Source organism: Cherax quadricarinatus, chromosome 17 (assembly GCF_038502225.1).
Source record: "Cherax quadricarinatus isolate ZL_2023a chromosome 17, ASM3850222v1, whole genome shotgun sequence".
Taxonomy (NCBI): domain Eukaryota; kingdom Metazoa; phylum Arthropoda; class Malacostraca; order Decapoda; family Parastacidae; genus Cherax; species Cherax quadricarinatus.
In genome coordinates this window covers 20703121-20717863 of record NC_091308.1, presented here as the reverse complement: position 1 = coordinate 20717863, position 14743 = coordinate 20703121, and the positions used below count along the sequence as shown (strand labels likewise).

The 14743-nt window shown below is 38.0% G+C and overlaps 1 protein-coding gene across 3 annotated transcripts in view; it reads left to right on the top strand.

Moving 5' to 3' along the window:
* The window catches only part of LOC128686334 (pyruvate dehydrogenase phosphatase regulatory subunit, mitochondrial-like), a 191793-nt gene that overhangs the window by 165557 nt on the left and 11493 nt on the right, over positions 1-14743 (top strand). For all 3 annotated transcript variants that reach the window (XM_070085839.1, XM_070085840.1, XM_070085838.1), the window contains 3 exons: positions 8336-8534; positions 8984-9106; positions 11430-11576. In XM_070085839.1, coding sequence (XP_069941940.1) covers positions 8336-8534; positions 8984-9106; positions 11430-11576 — 469 coding nt within the window. The remainder of the gene's footprint in view (positions 1-8335; positions 8535-8983; positions 9107-11429; positions 11577-14743) is intronic.

Genomic DNA, 14743 nt, shown 5'->3' with positions numbered 1-14743 from the left:
GCACTCTCACCACTCTCTTCACCTTTCTTTTACTCTCCACATACTCTGCTCTTCTTATAATACTTCTGCTTTGTAAAAACCTCTCATAAGCTAACTTTTTCTCTTTTATTACACCCTTTGCTTCATCATTCCACCAATCACTCCTCTTTCCTCCTTCACCCACCCTCCTATAACCAAAAACTTCTGCCTCACATTCTAATACTGCATTTTTAAAAATATTCCAACCCTCTTCAACCCCCCACCACTCATACTTGTACCAGCCCACCTTTCTGCCAATAGTTGCTTATATCTCACCCGAACTTCCTTCTCCCTTAATTTATACACTTTCACCTCCCTCCTGCTTGTTGTTGCCATTTTCCTCTTTTCCTATCTACCTCTTACTCTAACTGTAGCTACAACTAAATAATGATCCGATATATCAGTTGCCCCTCTATAAACGTGTACATCCTGGAGCCTACCCATCAACCTTTTATCCACCAATACATAATCTAACACACTACTTTCATTACGTGCTATATCATACCTTGTATATTTATTTATCCTCTTCATAAAATATGTATTACTTATTACCAAACCTCTTTGTACACATAGCTCAATTAAAGGCTCCCCATTTTCATTTACCCCTGGCACCCCAAATTTACCTACTACTCCCTCCAAATTTTTGCCCACTTTAGCACTGAAATCCCCAACCACCATTACTCTCACACTTGGTTCAAAACTCCCCTCGCATTCACTCAACATTTCCCAAAATCTCTCTCCCTCCTCTACACTTCTCTCTTCTCCAGGTGCATATATGCTTACTATAACCCACTTTTCACATCCAAGCTTTATTTTACTCCACATAATCCTTGAATTAATACATTTATATGGGATATTGGCAGTTTGGAGGGATATGTTGTGTATCTTTATATGTATATGCTTCTAAACTGTTGTATTCTGAGCACCTCTGCAAAAGCAGTGATAATGTGTGAGTGTGGTGAAAGTGTTGAATGATGATGAAAGTATTTTCTTTTGGGGGATTTTCTTTCTTTTTTGGGTCACCCTACCTCGGTGGGAGACGACCGACTTGTTGAAAAAAAAAAAAAAACTTATCCTTCAACATTATTGCTACTCCTTCTTTAGCTCTAACTCTATTTGAAACCCCTGACCTAATCCCATTTATTCCTCTCCACTGAAACTCTCCCACCCCATTCAGCTTTGTTTCACTTAAAGCCAGGACATCCAGCTTCTTCTCATTCATAACATCCACAATCATCTCTTTCTTATCATTTGCACAACATCCACACACATTCAGACTTCCCACTTTGACAATTTTCTTCTTCTTATTCTTTTTAGTAATTATTACAGGAAAAGTGGTTACTAGCCCATTGTTCCCTTCATTTTAGTTGACTTTTACAACACTCATGGCTCACGGAGGGAAGATTTTTATTCCACTTCCCCATGGATATAAAAACGTTTCCTTGTCACTTTCAGCAACACTTGTATGCTTACTGGGTGCCATGATTGCATGGCAGATTTAGCAAATGGCAATGAAAATATATACAATGTATGTAAATAAACACAGTGAGGTTCCAGTGTATCGTCATCCTACACGTGTATGAACCGAACTGAAGGTTGGTAAGGTGGCTGAGGGTGGCAGGGGGGATGGTGGTAGGTCTCCCCCATTGACTCAATGGCGTAACGCACCGCAGGTGACCACGCGCTCAAAATTTTTTCCCCTCCGCGAACCGTGTTAAATTAATTTTTCGACATGTTACATAAAATTGTGTCACAATTCCTCAATCGTGCTATAACCAAATCGTGCCATACCCGAATTGTGCCAAATAAACTCGTGCTAAATGATGGTCTACTGTATAACTAGTACAGTGGAACCTTGGTTTTCGTTTTTATTTGGTTCCGGAGAGCCGGATGAAAACCAAACTCAACAAAAACTAAAGCAATATTTCCCATAAAAAATAATGTATATCTAATTAATCTGTTCCAGACACAAAAAAATTTTAACAAAAAATACATTTTATAGAGAATATATTTTTACATACAGAAAACAATGAGAAATAAATATAAATGACTAACTTTAATGGATAAATTAACATTTAAATCACTATTACATACCTTTATTGAAGACTCTTGTTGGTATATGGAAGACGGCGAGGAGGGGAGAGGGAGGAGAATTTATTGTTTAGAAGGGGAATCCCCTTCCATAAGGACTTCAGGTATGAAGTCCCTATCCGGGGTTACTTCCCTTCTTTGTCTTTTAATGGCACAGACCAGCTTGAGAGTCATTGCACCCGTCGCACAAAAAATCTGTCAAGAGAGGTCTGTTTCTGGCGTCTCTTTAAGATTTGCCTAAAATGGGACAAGGCATTGTCATTGATCATGTTGTAGACATGGCTTTCAACAGCTTTGTTAGGGTGATAATTCTCCACAAAACTTTGCAACTCACTCCACTTTGCACAAATGTCCTTAATCACTGAAGAAGGCACATTCTCCCCTCTCTCTTCCTCCTCTGAAGCAATTTCCTCAGCTGCGATCTGTTGCTGTTCCGGGTGAAGGTCTTGCAGCTCTTCAGTGGTTAGCTCTTCCCTGTGGTCATCCACCAAGTCTTCCACATCCTGGCAACTCACATCCAACCCCATGGACTTCCCCAATGCCACAATAGATTCCACAACAGGCATAAGATTGTCAGGGTAAGCCTCAAACCCTTCAAAATCCTTCTCTTGGACACTGTCTTTGGCCCTGTGGTGGCTTATTTAGCAGTCGCACTCAATAAACAAGCTCAAAAAACAATGGATTATTATGAAATGTTTCATATGAATGCGCAGAGTAATATTTACTCTACGAGAAACAAAACCAGACTAATGCTTTGTATGGGTGTTGGAAGGCAGACATGTTTGGGATGGTTGACGAAAACCAAGGTGACAGACCGAAGCTAGAACAATATTTTGACGAAAAGTCGTCGAAAACCAAATTCGACGATAACCAGGGCAAAGGAAAACCAAGGTTCCACTGTATTCTTTCTTTATTTCTTTCAATGTACCAACCGTATCCCACTGAGGTGGGTGGCCCAAAAGGAAAAATGAAAGTTTCTCCTTTTAAATTTAGTAATATATACAGAAGGTTTTTACAAAGCAGAAGTGTTATAAGAAGAGCAAAGTATATGGAGAGTAATAGAAAGGTGAAGAGAGTGGTGAGAGAGTGCAAAAGGAGAGCAGATGAAAGAGTGGGAGAGGCACTGTCAAGAAATTTTAATGAAAATAAGAAAAAATTTTGGAGTTAAACAAGTTAAGAAAGCCTAGGGAAAGTATGGATTTGTCAGTTAAAAACAGAGTAGGGGAGTTAGTAGATGGGGAGAGGGAGGTATTAGGTAGATGGCGAGAATATTTTGAGGAACTTTTAAATGTTGAGGAAGAAAGGGAGGCGGTAATTTCATGCACTGGCCAGGGAAGTATACCATCTTTTAGGAGTGAAGAAGAGTAGAATGTAAGTGTGGTGGAGGTACGTGAGGCATTACATAGAATGAAAGGGAGTAAAGCAGCTGGAACTGATGGGATCATGACAGAAATGTTAAAAGCAGGGGGGGATATAGTGTTGGAGTGGTTGGTACTTTTGTTTAATAAATGTATGAAAGAGGGGAAGGTACCTAGGGATTGGCAGAGAGCATGTATAGTCCCTTTATATAAAGGGAAGGGGGACAAAAGAGATTGTAAAAATTATAGAGGAATAAGTTTACTGAGTATACCAGGAAAAGTATACGGTAGGGTTATAATTGAAAGAATTAGAGGTAAGACAGAATGTAGGATTGCGGATGAGCAAGGAGGCTTCAGAGTGGGTAGGGGATGTGTAGATCAAGTGTTTACATTGAAGCATATATGTGAACAGTATTTAGATAAAGGTAGGGAAGTTTTTATTGCATTTATGGATTTAGAAAAGGCATATGATAAAGTGGATAGAGGAGCAATGTGGCAGATGTTGCAGGTATATGGAATAGGTGGTAAGTTACTAAATGCTGTAAAGAGCTTTTATGAGGATAGTGAGGCTCAGGTTAGAGTGTGTAGAAGAGAGGGAGAATACTTCCCGGTAAAAGTAGGTCTTAGACAGGGATGTGTAATGTCACCATGGTTGTTTAATATATTTATAGATGGGGTTGTAAAAGAAGTAAATGCTAGGGTGCTCGGGAGAGGGGTGGGAATAAATTATGGGGAATCAAATTCAAAATGGGAATTGACACAATTACTTTTTGTTGATGATACTGTGCTTATGGGAGATTCTAAAGAAAAATTGCAAAGGTTAGTGGATGAGTTTGAGAATGTGTGTAAAGGTAGAAAGTTGAAAATGAACATAGAAAAGAGTAAGGTGATGAGGGTATCAAATGATTTAGATAAAGAAAAATTGGATATCAAATTGGGGAGGAGGAGTATGGAAGAAGTGAATATTTTCAGATACTTGGGAGTTGACGTGTCGGCGGATGGATTTATGAAGGATGAGGTTAATCATAGAACTGATGAGGGAAAAAAGGTGAGTGGTGCGTTGAGGTATATGTGGAGTCAAAAAACGTTATCTATGGAGGCAAAGAAGGGAATGTATGAAAGTATAGTAGTACCAACATTCTTATATGGATGCGAAGCTTGGGTGCTAAATGCAGCAGCGAGGAGACGGTTGGAGGCAGTGGAGATGTCCTGTCTAAGGGCAATGTGTGGTGTAAATGTTATGCAGAAAATTCGGAGTGTGGAAATTAGGAGAAGGTGTGGAGTTAATAAAAGCATTAGTCAGAGGGTAGAAGAGGGGTTGTTGAGGTGGTTTGGTCATTTAGAGAGAATGGATCAAAGTAGAATGACATGGAAAGCATATAAATCTATAGGGGAAGGAAAGAGGGATAGGGGTCTTCCTCGAAAGGGTTGGAAAGAGGGGGTAAAGGAGGTTTTGTGGGCGAGGGGCTTGGACTTCCAGCAAGCGTGCATGAGCGTGTTAGATAGGAGTGAATGGAGACGAATGATACTTGGGACTTGATGATCTGTTGGAGTGTGAGCAGGGTAATATTTAGTGAAGGGATTCAGGGAAACCAGTTATTTTCATATAGTCGGACTTGAGTTCTGGAAATGGGAAGTACAATGCCTGCACTTTAAATGAGGGGTTTGGGATATTGGCAGTTTGGAGGGATATGTTGTGTATCTTTATATGTATATGCTTCTAAACTGTTGTATTCTGAGCACCTCTGCAAAAGCAGTGATAATGTGTGAGTGTGGTGAAAGTGTTGAATGATGATGAAAGTATTTTCTTTTTGGGGATTTTCTTTCTTTTTTGGGTCACCCTGCCTCGGTGGGAGACGGCCGACTTGTTGAAAAAAAAAAAAATACAGAAGGGGTTACTAGCCCCCTTGCTCCCGGCATTTTAGTCGCCTCTTACAACACGCATGGCTTACGGAGGAAGAAGTCTGTTCCACTTCCCCATAGAGAGTTCCACTGTATTATTACAATTAAATTAAGTGGTCAACCCATAAGGGACAATAGTAATTATATTCAGAAAATTATTATGAAAATTATCTTCTCCTTGTGCCTCATCACTTGCTCCCACACAAGTTATTACGTATAATATTATTAATGTTGCTGTGTCTTTTAACCCTTTCATTGTCAGTCCCATTATATCTTGGCTTTGAAGCCAGTGTTGGTCCTGTAGTATGTTGCTATGAGCTCAGCTCACTCAGATAAGTTGTGAGTGGTAAATTTGGGCAGCATGGGTCTATGCAGTAAGTGTGCACCATATAAAAAAAATCCTGCAGCACACAGTGCATAATGAGAAAAAACTGTGACTTTGCAGTATATTTTCATATGGTTTTTATGGTTGTATTCTTGGTTTCTTGGTCTCATTTGATAGAATGGAAGATATATCACAGAAATTATATGATTTTCATTAGTTTTAGGACTGAAAGTAGCTTGAAGTCGAGCTCAAAGTAGTGGAAATATTCGATTTTTGCTGATATTCCATAGCACACAAATGACGTCACTTGTCCAATACGCATCCAGCTAGCCAGTCTAATATGCATTTAGGAATGCACTGACATTATTTATACAATTATTACAATAATGCAGTAATCTGCATAGCAGTAAATCTATATTTTGTGTGAATAAAAATTCAAAATGAAAAGCAAGCGTAATATTAGAGGGGCCTGGAGATGTGAATAAGTAACAGAGGACATGTTTGTTGAATGCCAGGAATGTCTGCATTGTTTATTCTGGACCCTTTTTCAAATTGGCATTTGTTGAATTTTGTATGAAATTGGCCAAATTACTGATTTCTGATAACTTTATTGGGTAGTTGAAATAAGTAAATGGGTGGTTTCTTGTACTCATTCGATAGAATAGAAGGAATACTAGCAAAATACCTATGAGTTTGGTGGACTGGAATAATGGAATTGGCCAAAAATAGAGCATAAATTGGGCAAAATCGCCAATGCATAAATATCGCTGACATTGCCAGAGCATTATTCCATAAGTTTTCTATCGAATTTTGTACTTCTGGTTTCATTACCTTTGGAAAAAGATAATCATTTCATAAGATAAAATAATTTTTTGCTTTAAATTCTTCAACACTGAGAGCAAGTTTGAGAGCAGGGTCTCACAATGAAAGGGTTAAATCTGTCAAACCATCCTCAACTAGCAATAAACATTTAGTGTTACACTTCTATTTTGTGCTAGCATTACATCATCAGACACATACTTTTCTTTCTCCTGAAGTGCCGTCATATTCATAGTAATGTTGCACTAGTTTGGTTCAAAATTAATATTAAAAGCCTTGCTGTAGTCTCCAGTAAGTTACTACAACTGAGGTAATTTAGAGGTAGCCACAAACATCACCAGTTGAGCACTGTCTTTAATTTTAGCCTTTTTGATAATGTATAAAGTGCAAAAGCAGCTAGGCCAAGAATTTTTGTGATGGTGACTATCTAACTTCAAAGCAGTCTGTGTTAAGCTTACATGACAGTCCTGAGACTTGACTTTACTTCTTTATCCATATGAACATGGTGGCAGTGTTACTAATACAGCTGAGCCAAAGTGAATGATAGTTGTCAGGAGGAGTTCCCAGAGCATACCTTGGACACTGAGATGGATTGAATTTATGAAAAAAATTATAAATCCTTAACCTATCCTAGCAAAGAATGTGAACAGGGTTTTTTTTTTTTTTTTTTCAACAAGTCGGCCATCTCCCACCGAGGCAGGGTGACTCAAAAAGAAAGAAAATCCTCAAAAAGAAAATACTTTCATCATCATTCAACACTTTCACCTCACTCACACATAATCACTGTTTTTTGCAGAGGTGCTCAGAACACAACAGTTTAGAAGCATATACAGTGGAACCTCAAATATCAAACTTTCTTCGGTCCAGAAGTCTGTTCGAGTGCCTTTACCGAAAGAATTTATTCCCATCAGGAATAATGTAAATTAGATTAGTCCATTTCAGACCCTTAAAAATACACTTATAAAAGCACTTACAAAAATACACTTACATAATTGGTTGTGTTGGGAGCAGTTCGATTTTTGAGGTTCCACTGTACGTATAAAGATACACAACATATCCCTCCAAACTGCTAATATTAGCAGTGAAGAGGGTTATCATAATTTTAAAAATAGAAAAAATATTGAAAAAGTATCTGTATTGATGTTGACCTAAAATTGAGTATCAGTATCAATGTTGGCCTAAAAAATTAGTATATATCGGTATCAGCAAATATAGTTGTGATTATAATGAGGAGTGGAAAGGACAGGAATAATAAGACATCCATGCTCTGGTAGCATTGTATCAAAATATAGTTATATGGGACTGCCGAGCCGAGGTCCTACCTCAGAGAAGTCCAGCTTGATATTAACTCTTGTCAATCCCACCTACATGTGGGATATGAATCTGAGGCCATTAAGTACATACTCTACCAATCATCATACTGGTTGGAACTCTAATGTAATAATGTTACATAAATACATATGGAAGTACAGTGGACCCCCGGTTAACGATATTTTTTCACTCCAGAAGTATGTTCAGGTGCCAGTACTGACCGAATTTGTTCCCATAAGAAATATTGTGAAGTAGATTAGTCCATTTCAGACCCCCAAACATACATGTACAAACGCACTTACATAAATACACTTACATAATTGGTCGCATTCGGAGGTAATCGTTATGCGGGGGTCCACTGTACGTATTAATAGTATTAAAAGTATTTACAGTATCCCATCCCTAACCATTAATTTTGTACACATACTCTTGCTTCCTTCATATAAAGATAAGTGCATTGAACAACAGTACTCCACCTTTCATACAACACAACAAAGTGTCTTTTTTACAGCTACTTGATGCTGGCCCCAACAACCCAGCAGACGCGTGTCATGGACTGGTTGAGGCGGCACATTACTGCTGAAGCTTGTGTGTCAGTTACAGACATCTCTTCCATGTACTCTGTGCTTGGTATTGTGGGGCCAAAATCCAGGGAAATGTTGTCACTCATGTGTAACAATGATCTGGTACTTCATGGACATATGGCAAAAGTAAATCAAAAGAATCAATTTACATGCCCTTCAGTGATCAATATTATTTTTTTCTGAATATATACCCTTGCTAATATGCTACTGCTAATGTGTTGTATGTTAGTAATAAAAAAAAAACACTGTATATTGCAGAGATGGTGCTTTAGTGTACAGATGATATTGTAGTAGATTTAACATTTAAAGTCTAGAGATATTTTCATAACACTAACATTAAGGATACTGTTTGGATTGTAAAGTTTGTTTATGTACCTACAATGCAAGTTGCTATATTTCATCCCATTTTTTAAGCAGTAAAATTTTTCTTCATATTGTTGAATACTCTGTATGGACATGTAATTTCAAAATCTTTTACCAAATTACTTACAAGCAATATGTGCATTATCTTCATAGTGTAAAACATTAATTGTTATATTTAGAAAAAATAATTTGTTATTGCTGCTTCTCAACAGGATATCAATATAGCCTATGCATCAGGAGTAACAGTGTTATCCTTCATACATATGGGAGAACCAGGCTATACATTGATTATCCCTGCAGAATATACTCTTCATATTTACAATCAACTAATGAAGGTGAGACTGAAGATACTCATTTTTATAATTCCTAAATCAGAGAGAATTTTCTTCATAGTGTTTAATAAGTAACTTATGACTAGAGCAATAAGTAGCCCTTATCTTAACATGCACTTCTGACTACTTTTGTTCCCAGTTTATGGACACCTTAACACATAGACATAAGCAGTTACTTCATGCATGAACTTCTGGACTAGGCAAGCTTGGGGTTGGTGTAGCAGCTACCTTGGAGGTATCACCTTCACTTAACATAAATTCTTGAACGGGATTAATTAAACTGGGAAAGACAAGTTGTTATCTTTAGTGCACTAAGGATATGTATTTTAATTTTAGTAATTTCCTACCATTTTTCCACTGAAAAATGGCACATGGTGTGCCAGTACTTTGTAAAAAAAAAAAAAAAGCAGTGGAGAATCCCCTGAAATATAGACCTTTCTCATTGACAGGGTGCAGTGAAATTAAAAAATAATTTTTCTTAGTTATTTTCTCAGATGCATTAATCTTCAGTGTATGTTTGAAACAAATGTGGCGAGTTCCTATATGTTTGCTAGGTAAGTGTGACCTTAATTTTTATGATGTTGATATGTTGATGAACCTAGCTGATGCTGCCTCCCACATTTTTTTTTAATTAAAATTTTTTCTTTGCCTTGACTTTATCTTTGGTATATATAAATACTTGGTAAAGATGTGGTAAGTTCTTAACTGTTTGGTTCAGTTTAGTAAGGAAATGTATCTTTTATTTTTATGTTGTTGACATTTAACCCCTTGAGGGTCCGTGCCATAGATCTACGGCTTTACGTTGAGGGTCCAAACCGTAGATCTACGTCATGAGCTCAGCTCACTCTGATAAGCTGTGAGCAGTAAATTTGGGCCTAGATATGAGAGAATACATCTAGGTGGTATGTGTGCACCACATAAAACAAATCCTGCAGCACACAGTGCATAATGAGAGAAAAAACTGAGACCGTAATTTTCGATTAAAACAGCAACTTTGCAGTGTTTTTTCATATGTTTTTTATAGTTGTATTTGAGATTTCTTGGTCTCATTTTATAGAATGGAAGATATGTTACAGAAATAGAGATGATTTTGATTGGTTTTAGTACTGAAAATGGCTTGAAACTGAGCTCAAAATAGCAGAAATGTTAAATTTTTGCCGATGTTCAAGAGTAAACAAATGACCTCACACGTCTAATACACGCCAGCTGGTGGGTCTAATATACGTTCACAAATGTGTTCATATTATTTATACAATTATTACAATATTGCATGACAGTAAATCTTCCATTTTTTGGTTTGAATAAAAATTCATTATGTGAATTAAAAATAAAAATAGAATTTATTTGTAAAGCCTGAAAACGTAACTAATGAACAGAGGAAATGTTAGTTTAGTGCCAGGAATGCCTGCATTGTTTATTCTGGACCCTATTTTGAAATTGAAATATTTTGAACTTTGCACTAAATTGGCCAAATTACCAATTTCCAATCACTTTATTTTGTAGTTGAAACAGTTGAGTTGGCAATTTCTTGTGCTCAATCGATAGAATAGAAGTAATACTAGTGAAATAGCTAAGAATTTGGTTGACTGGACTAAAGTAATTGGCCTAAAATGGGAGTGAAAGTCGCTGATGCGTAAATATCGCTGACACAGCAAAATTCGCGAGAGCATAATTTCATCAGTTTTCCATCAAATTTCGTACTTTTTGTTTTAGTACCTTCACAAAAAGATTCTCTACCATTTCATAAGAAAAAATAAAATTATTTTTTGAAAATTCTTGGACACTGGTGCGCACTTTGAAATTTGGCCTTTCGACCCTGAAAGGGTTAATGTGTGTGTTGGCTAACAAACTTCACTACATCAAATTCAACCTAGTAGGCTCATGTTAATCTTCCCCAAACTATTCAAATGCTTCAGTTAATTACCAAGAGAATGTAAAGTAAGATAAGCTGTAATAATTTTTACCTAGTACATTATTAAAAAATTTGTTTGACAAAATTGGGTTTCTAGAATGTAACATTATTTTTCCAGTATGTTGTTTGCTTTACATAAAGCTAATTTTCAAAGAGTTTCAGGAATATATCCCACATGTTATGAAAGGCTTTACTGATACATTATTCTTTGTGTGTCTCTTAGATTTTCAAGTTAAGAATGGATTTCATATTTGATCATTCAAGTTTAGTGTAAATTTTTTTTACAGAATATGCACAAAAGGTTTACAAATAAAATGACACCCTGATCACATGTTCATTTTTTCCAAAATGGATCGAGAGCTGATCCCCTTAATCTTCGAGGTTAATCATAATAGCGTAATTACATAATTACAGATAGGACATGACTATGGCATTCGTAACGTAGGTATGCTGACAATGCGTGCATTACGTGTTGAAAAGTTCATTCCATTCTGGGCTGAGGAACTGGACTCCACTACAACTCCATATGAAGTGGGCCGTGGCTATAAAGTAAAACTCAATGTAAGTAGTGAATAATTTACTGTTGTTGTTGAAACTACAGGGAGGTCCCTGACTTATTTGATGATCTGCACTTAAAAAGTCCAAAAAGACATTTTCTTTAATACACAAGCTGTCTTCCACCTAAGTAAGATGACAGAAAATAGGAAACTTTCATCATCATTCATTTAATAACAGTTTTGCCAGAAGTGCACAGAAATCACAGTTCAAATGATCCAGAGTGCAGGCATTGTACTTCCCACTTCCAGAACTGTAGCATCCTTCCTTCCTCATATGGAGTGCAGGCAGAGGTGTTGTCATGTTTTAACCCCTTTTGGAGTCTGTGCCATTGTTTTACGGCTTTGAAGCCAGGGTCCACTCCATTGTTCTATGCCAAAATTCTAGCGGCTTCAAATTTAGCACAAGAAGGCTGGTAGGCTAACATATGAGAGAATAGGTCTGCGTGGTCAGTGTGTGCTGTACAATACATAAAGATAACAGTAACATATACTGTATGCGATGTAAAATTTACAATACAGTTCACTACCATGTATACATTATATACAGTACATAAATAATTAAAATATAACAATAGAAGTAAATTATCTCCATGGGGAAGTGGAACAGAATTCTTCCTCCGTAAGCCATGCGTGTTGTAAGAGGCGACTAAAATGCCGGGAGCAAGGGGCTAGTAACCTCTCTTCCTGTATATATTACTAAATGTTAAAGGAGAAACTTTCGTTTTCCTTTTGGGCCACCCCGCCTCGGTGGGATACAGCCGGTGTGTTGAAAGAAAGAAAGAAAGAAGTAAATTATGGTAAAAAGAATGAAATAATGATTGTACATTACATTACAGTACTATGTAGGTAGTTTATATAGGAAAGGTTTGACATTATGCCCTACCAGTATGTCGGCAATTTTCAAAGGTTCGACTTACGTCCATTTTGACTTACGACCGGTTGGTCGGAACCAAGCTTGGTCGTAAGTCGGATAGTAGGTGTATATACCAAGCAAGAGGAAATGCTTCAGTATCAAGTTATTTGTGCTTTATGACTGTGACAGTGGTCTTGTTTTAGATATAATTGTACACATGGGAAGTAAAACTTTGGAAGATACCAGGAAGTTATTGCGTATCTAAAGTGATGTAGTGAAAACAATGATGGAACCATACCTTAGTAAGGGGGCATATATTATTTACTGATAACTGGTACACTAGCCCCTTACTCGGTGATTTCTTGCGAGTGAACATGACAGACATGTGCGGTACAGTGCATTCTAATCATAAACATGTGCCCAGGTTCAACACAGGCACTTATAATAGTGAGGTGCAGGTGTTTGCTGCCAATGACATTATGGCATTACAGTGGCATGACAAATGAGATGTCACATTGTTGTCATCCATTCACCATGATGAAATGAAAGACAGTGGCAAGGTGGATAGAGTGACCCATGAACTTATTCTAAAACCTGTGACAGTGATTGACTACACACAAAATATCTGTATGGTGGACAAATGTGATCTGCAAATTGGGTTTACAAATTGTGTTTGCAAGAGTTACAAGTGGTACATGAAACTCTTCTTCCATCTCACAGACATTGCCATACTGAATGCATATAATATGTACCAAATGAAGACCAGGAACAGACCACCGTATGGTGACTTGTTCGTCTGTCATCAGACAACTAATATTCAGTTACCAGGTCACAACACCTGTACAAAACCGTCCACAAACTGATCGCCAATTACCCACTTGTTTGAGGTGTGAAGGTGACCACTTCCTAATACAACTTCCTTCAGCTAAGAAGAAATGGGCTCAGAAGAGATGTTATGTTTGTGCACATACAAAACAACAGCCACAAAGACACAGACACTCGTTTTATGTGCGAGGAATGTAAGACACCACTGCATGACACCATGTTTCAAAGACTTCCACAGACTGCAGCAGTTCTAGGAACATGTCCAGTAACTGTACATATGTAAATATGTAATAGAGCATTAGTAATATGCAACATTTTTCCATGTTTGTTTGTGTAAACAAGTTTTGTAAACAATATAATGATGACAATATTACTGCAGTTATTGTGTTGAATACAGTGAGTGTATTATTATTATAATCAAAAAGAAGTGCTAAGCCACAAGGGCTATACAGCGCTGCAGGGTAGAGAAGGAAGCGAGGGTATTGGGCGGCAGAAGGGGGGAGGGATGATCAGTAGGATATACGGAAAACAGCGGGGCAGGGGATAGTGCGGGGGTAGAGGGTAGCAAGAGATTGAGGTAGAAAGGGCTGAAGGCATCAGAGTTTGTGAAGTAAGTCAGTTGTTGTCAAAAAGTCAATGAGAGAGTCCGGATGAAAGGTGGGTCCATCAGCGAGAAGGGAAGGTAAAGAGAGAGCAGCGGAGTGAAGACGTCGACGGAGGTAAATTCTGCACGCTCGTTGATAAAGTGGGCAGTCCAACAGAATGTGGCTGACTGATAATGGAGCCTGACAATTCTCACAGAGAGGAGCAGGGCGCCTCTCCATGAGATATCCATGAGTAAGACGAGTATGGCCAATGTGAAGACGGGAGAGAGTAGTCTCCCAACCTCGACACTGGTGACAAGAAGACAGCCAGTAACCTATACTCGGTTTAATAGATTGAAGTTTGTTACCGAGCATAGTAGACCAACGTTGTTGCCAACGGGTGTGAAGGTGGGTAGCTATTGCAGCAAAATAGTCCGTAAATGGAATACCTCTATATGAAACTGGTAGGTCATGTACTGCTGACCGCGCAGCAGAGTCTGCCTGTTCATTGCCCTGTATGTCAACATGACCAGGGACCCAACAAAAAACATTATCTTTATGCTTGGTAAAGATGCGGCGTAGCCAAAGTTGGATACAGAGGACTAAGGGGTGAGGTGTATCAAATTTCTGTATAGCCTGTAAAGCACTAAGGGAGTCTGAGACAACCACAAATAATGACACAGGCATAGATGCAATACGGATAAGTGCTGCAAGAATGGCATACAATTCAGCAGCAAAAATACTAGCCGAAGATAGTAAATGCCCTCGTACGACACTGTCTGGAAACAATGCTGCGAATCCTACGCCGTCAGAAGACTTAGAGCCATCTGTGTACACTGCAGTGGCATGAGAATGAGAGTGGAAGTGGTCAAGAAAAAGAGAGCGGGAAGTGACCGTAGGCAGTTGGGC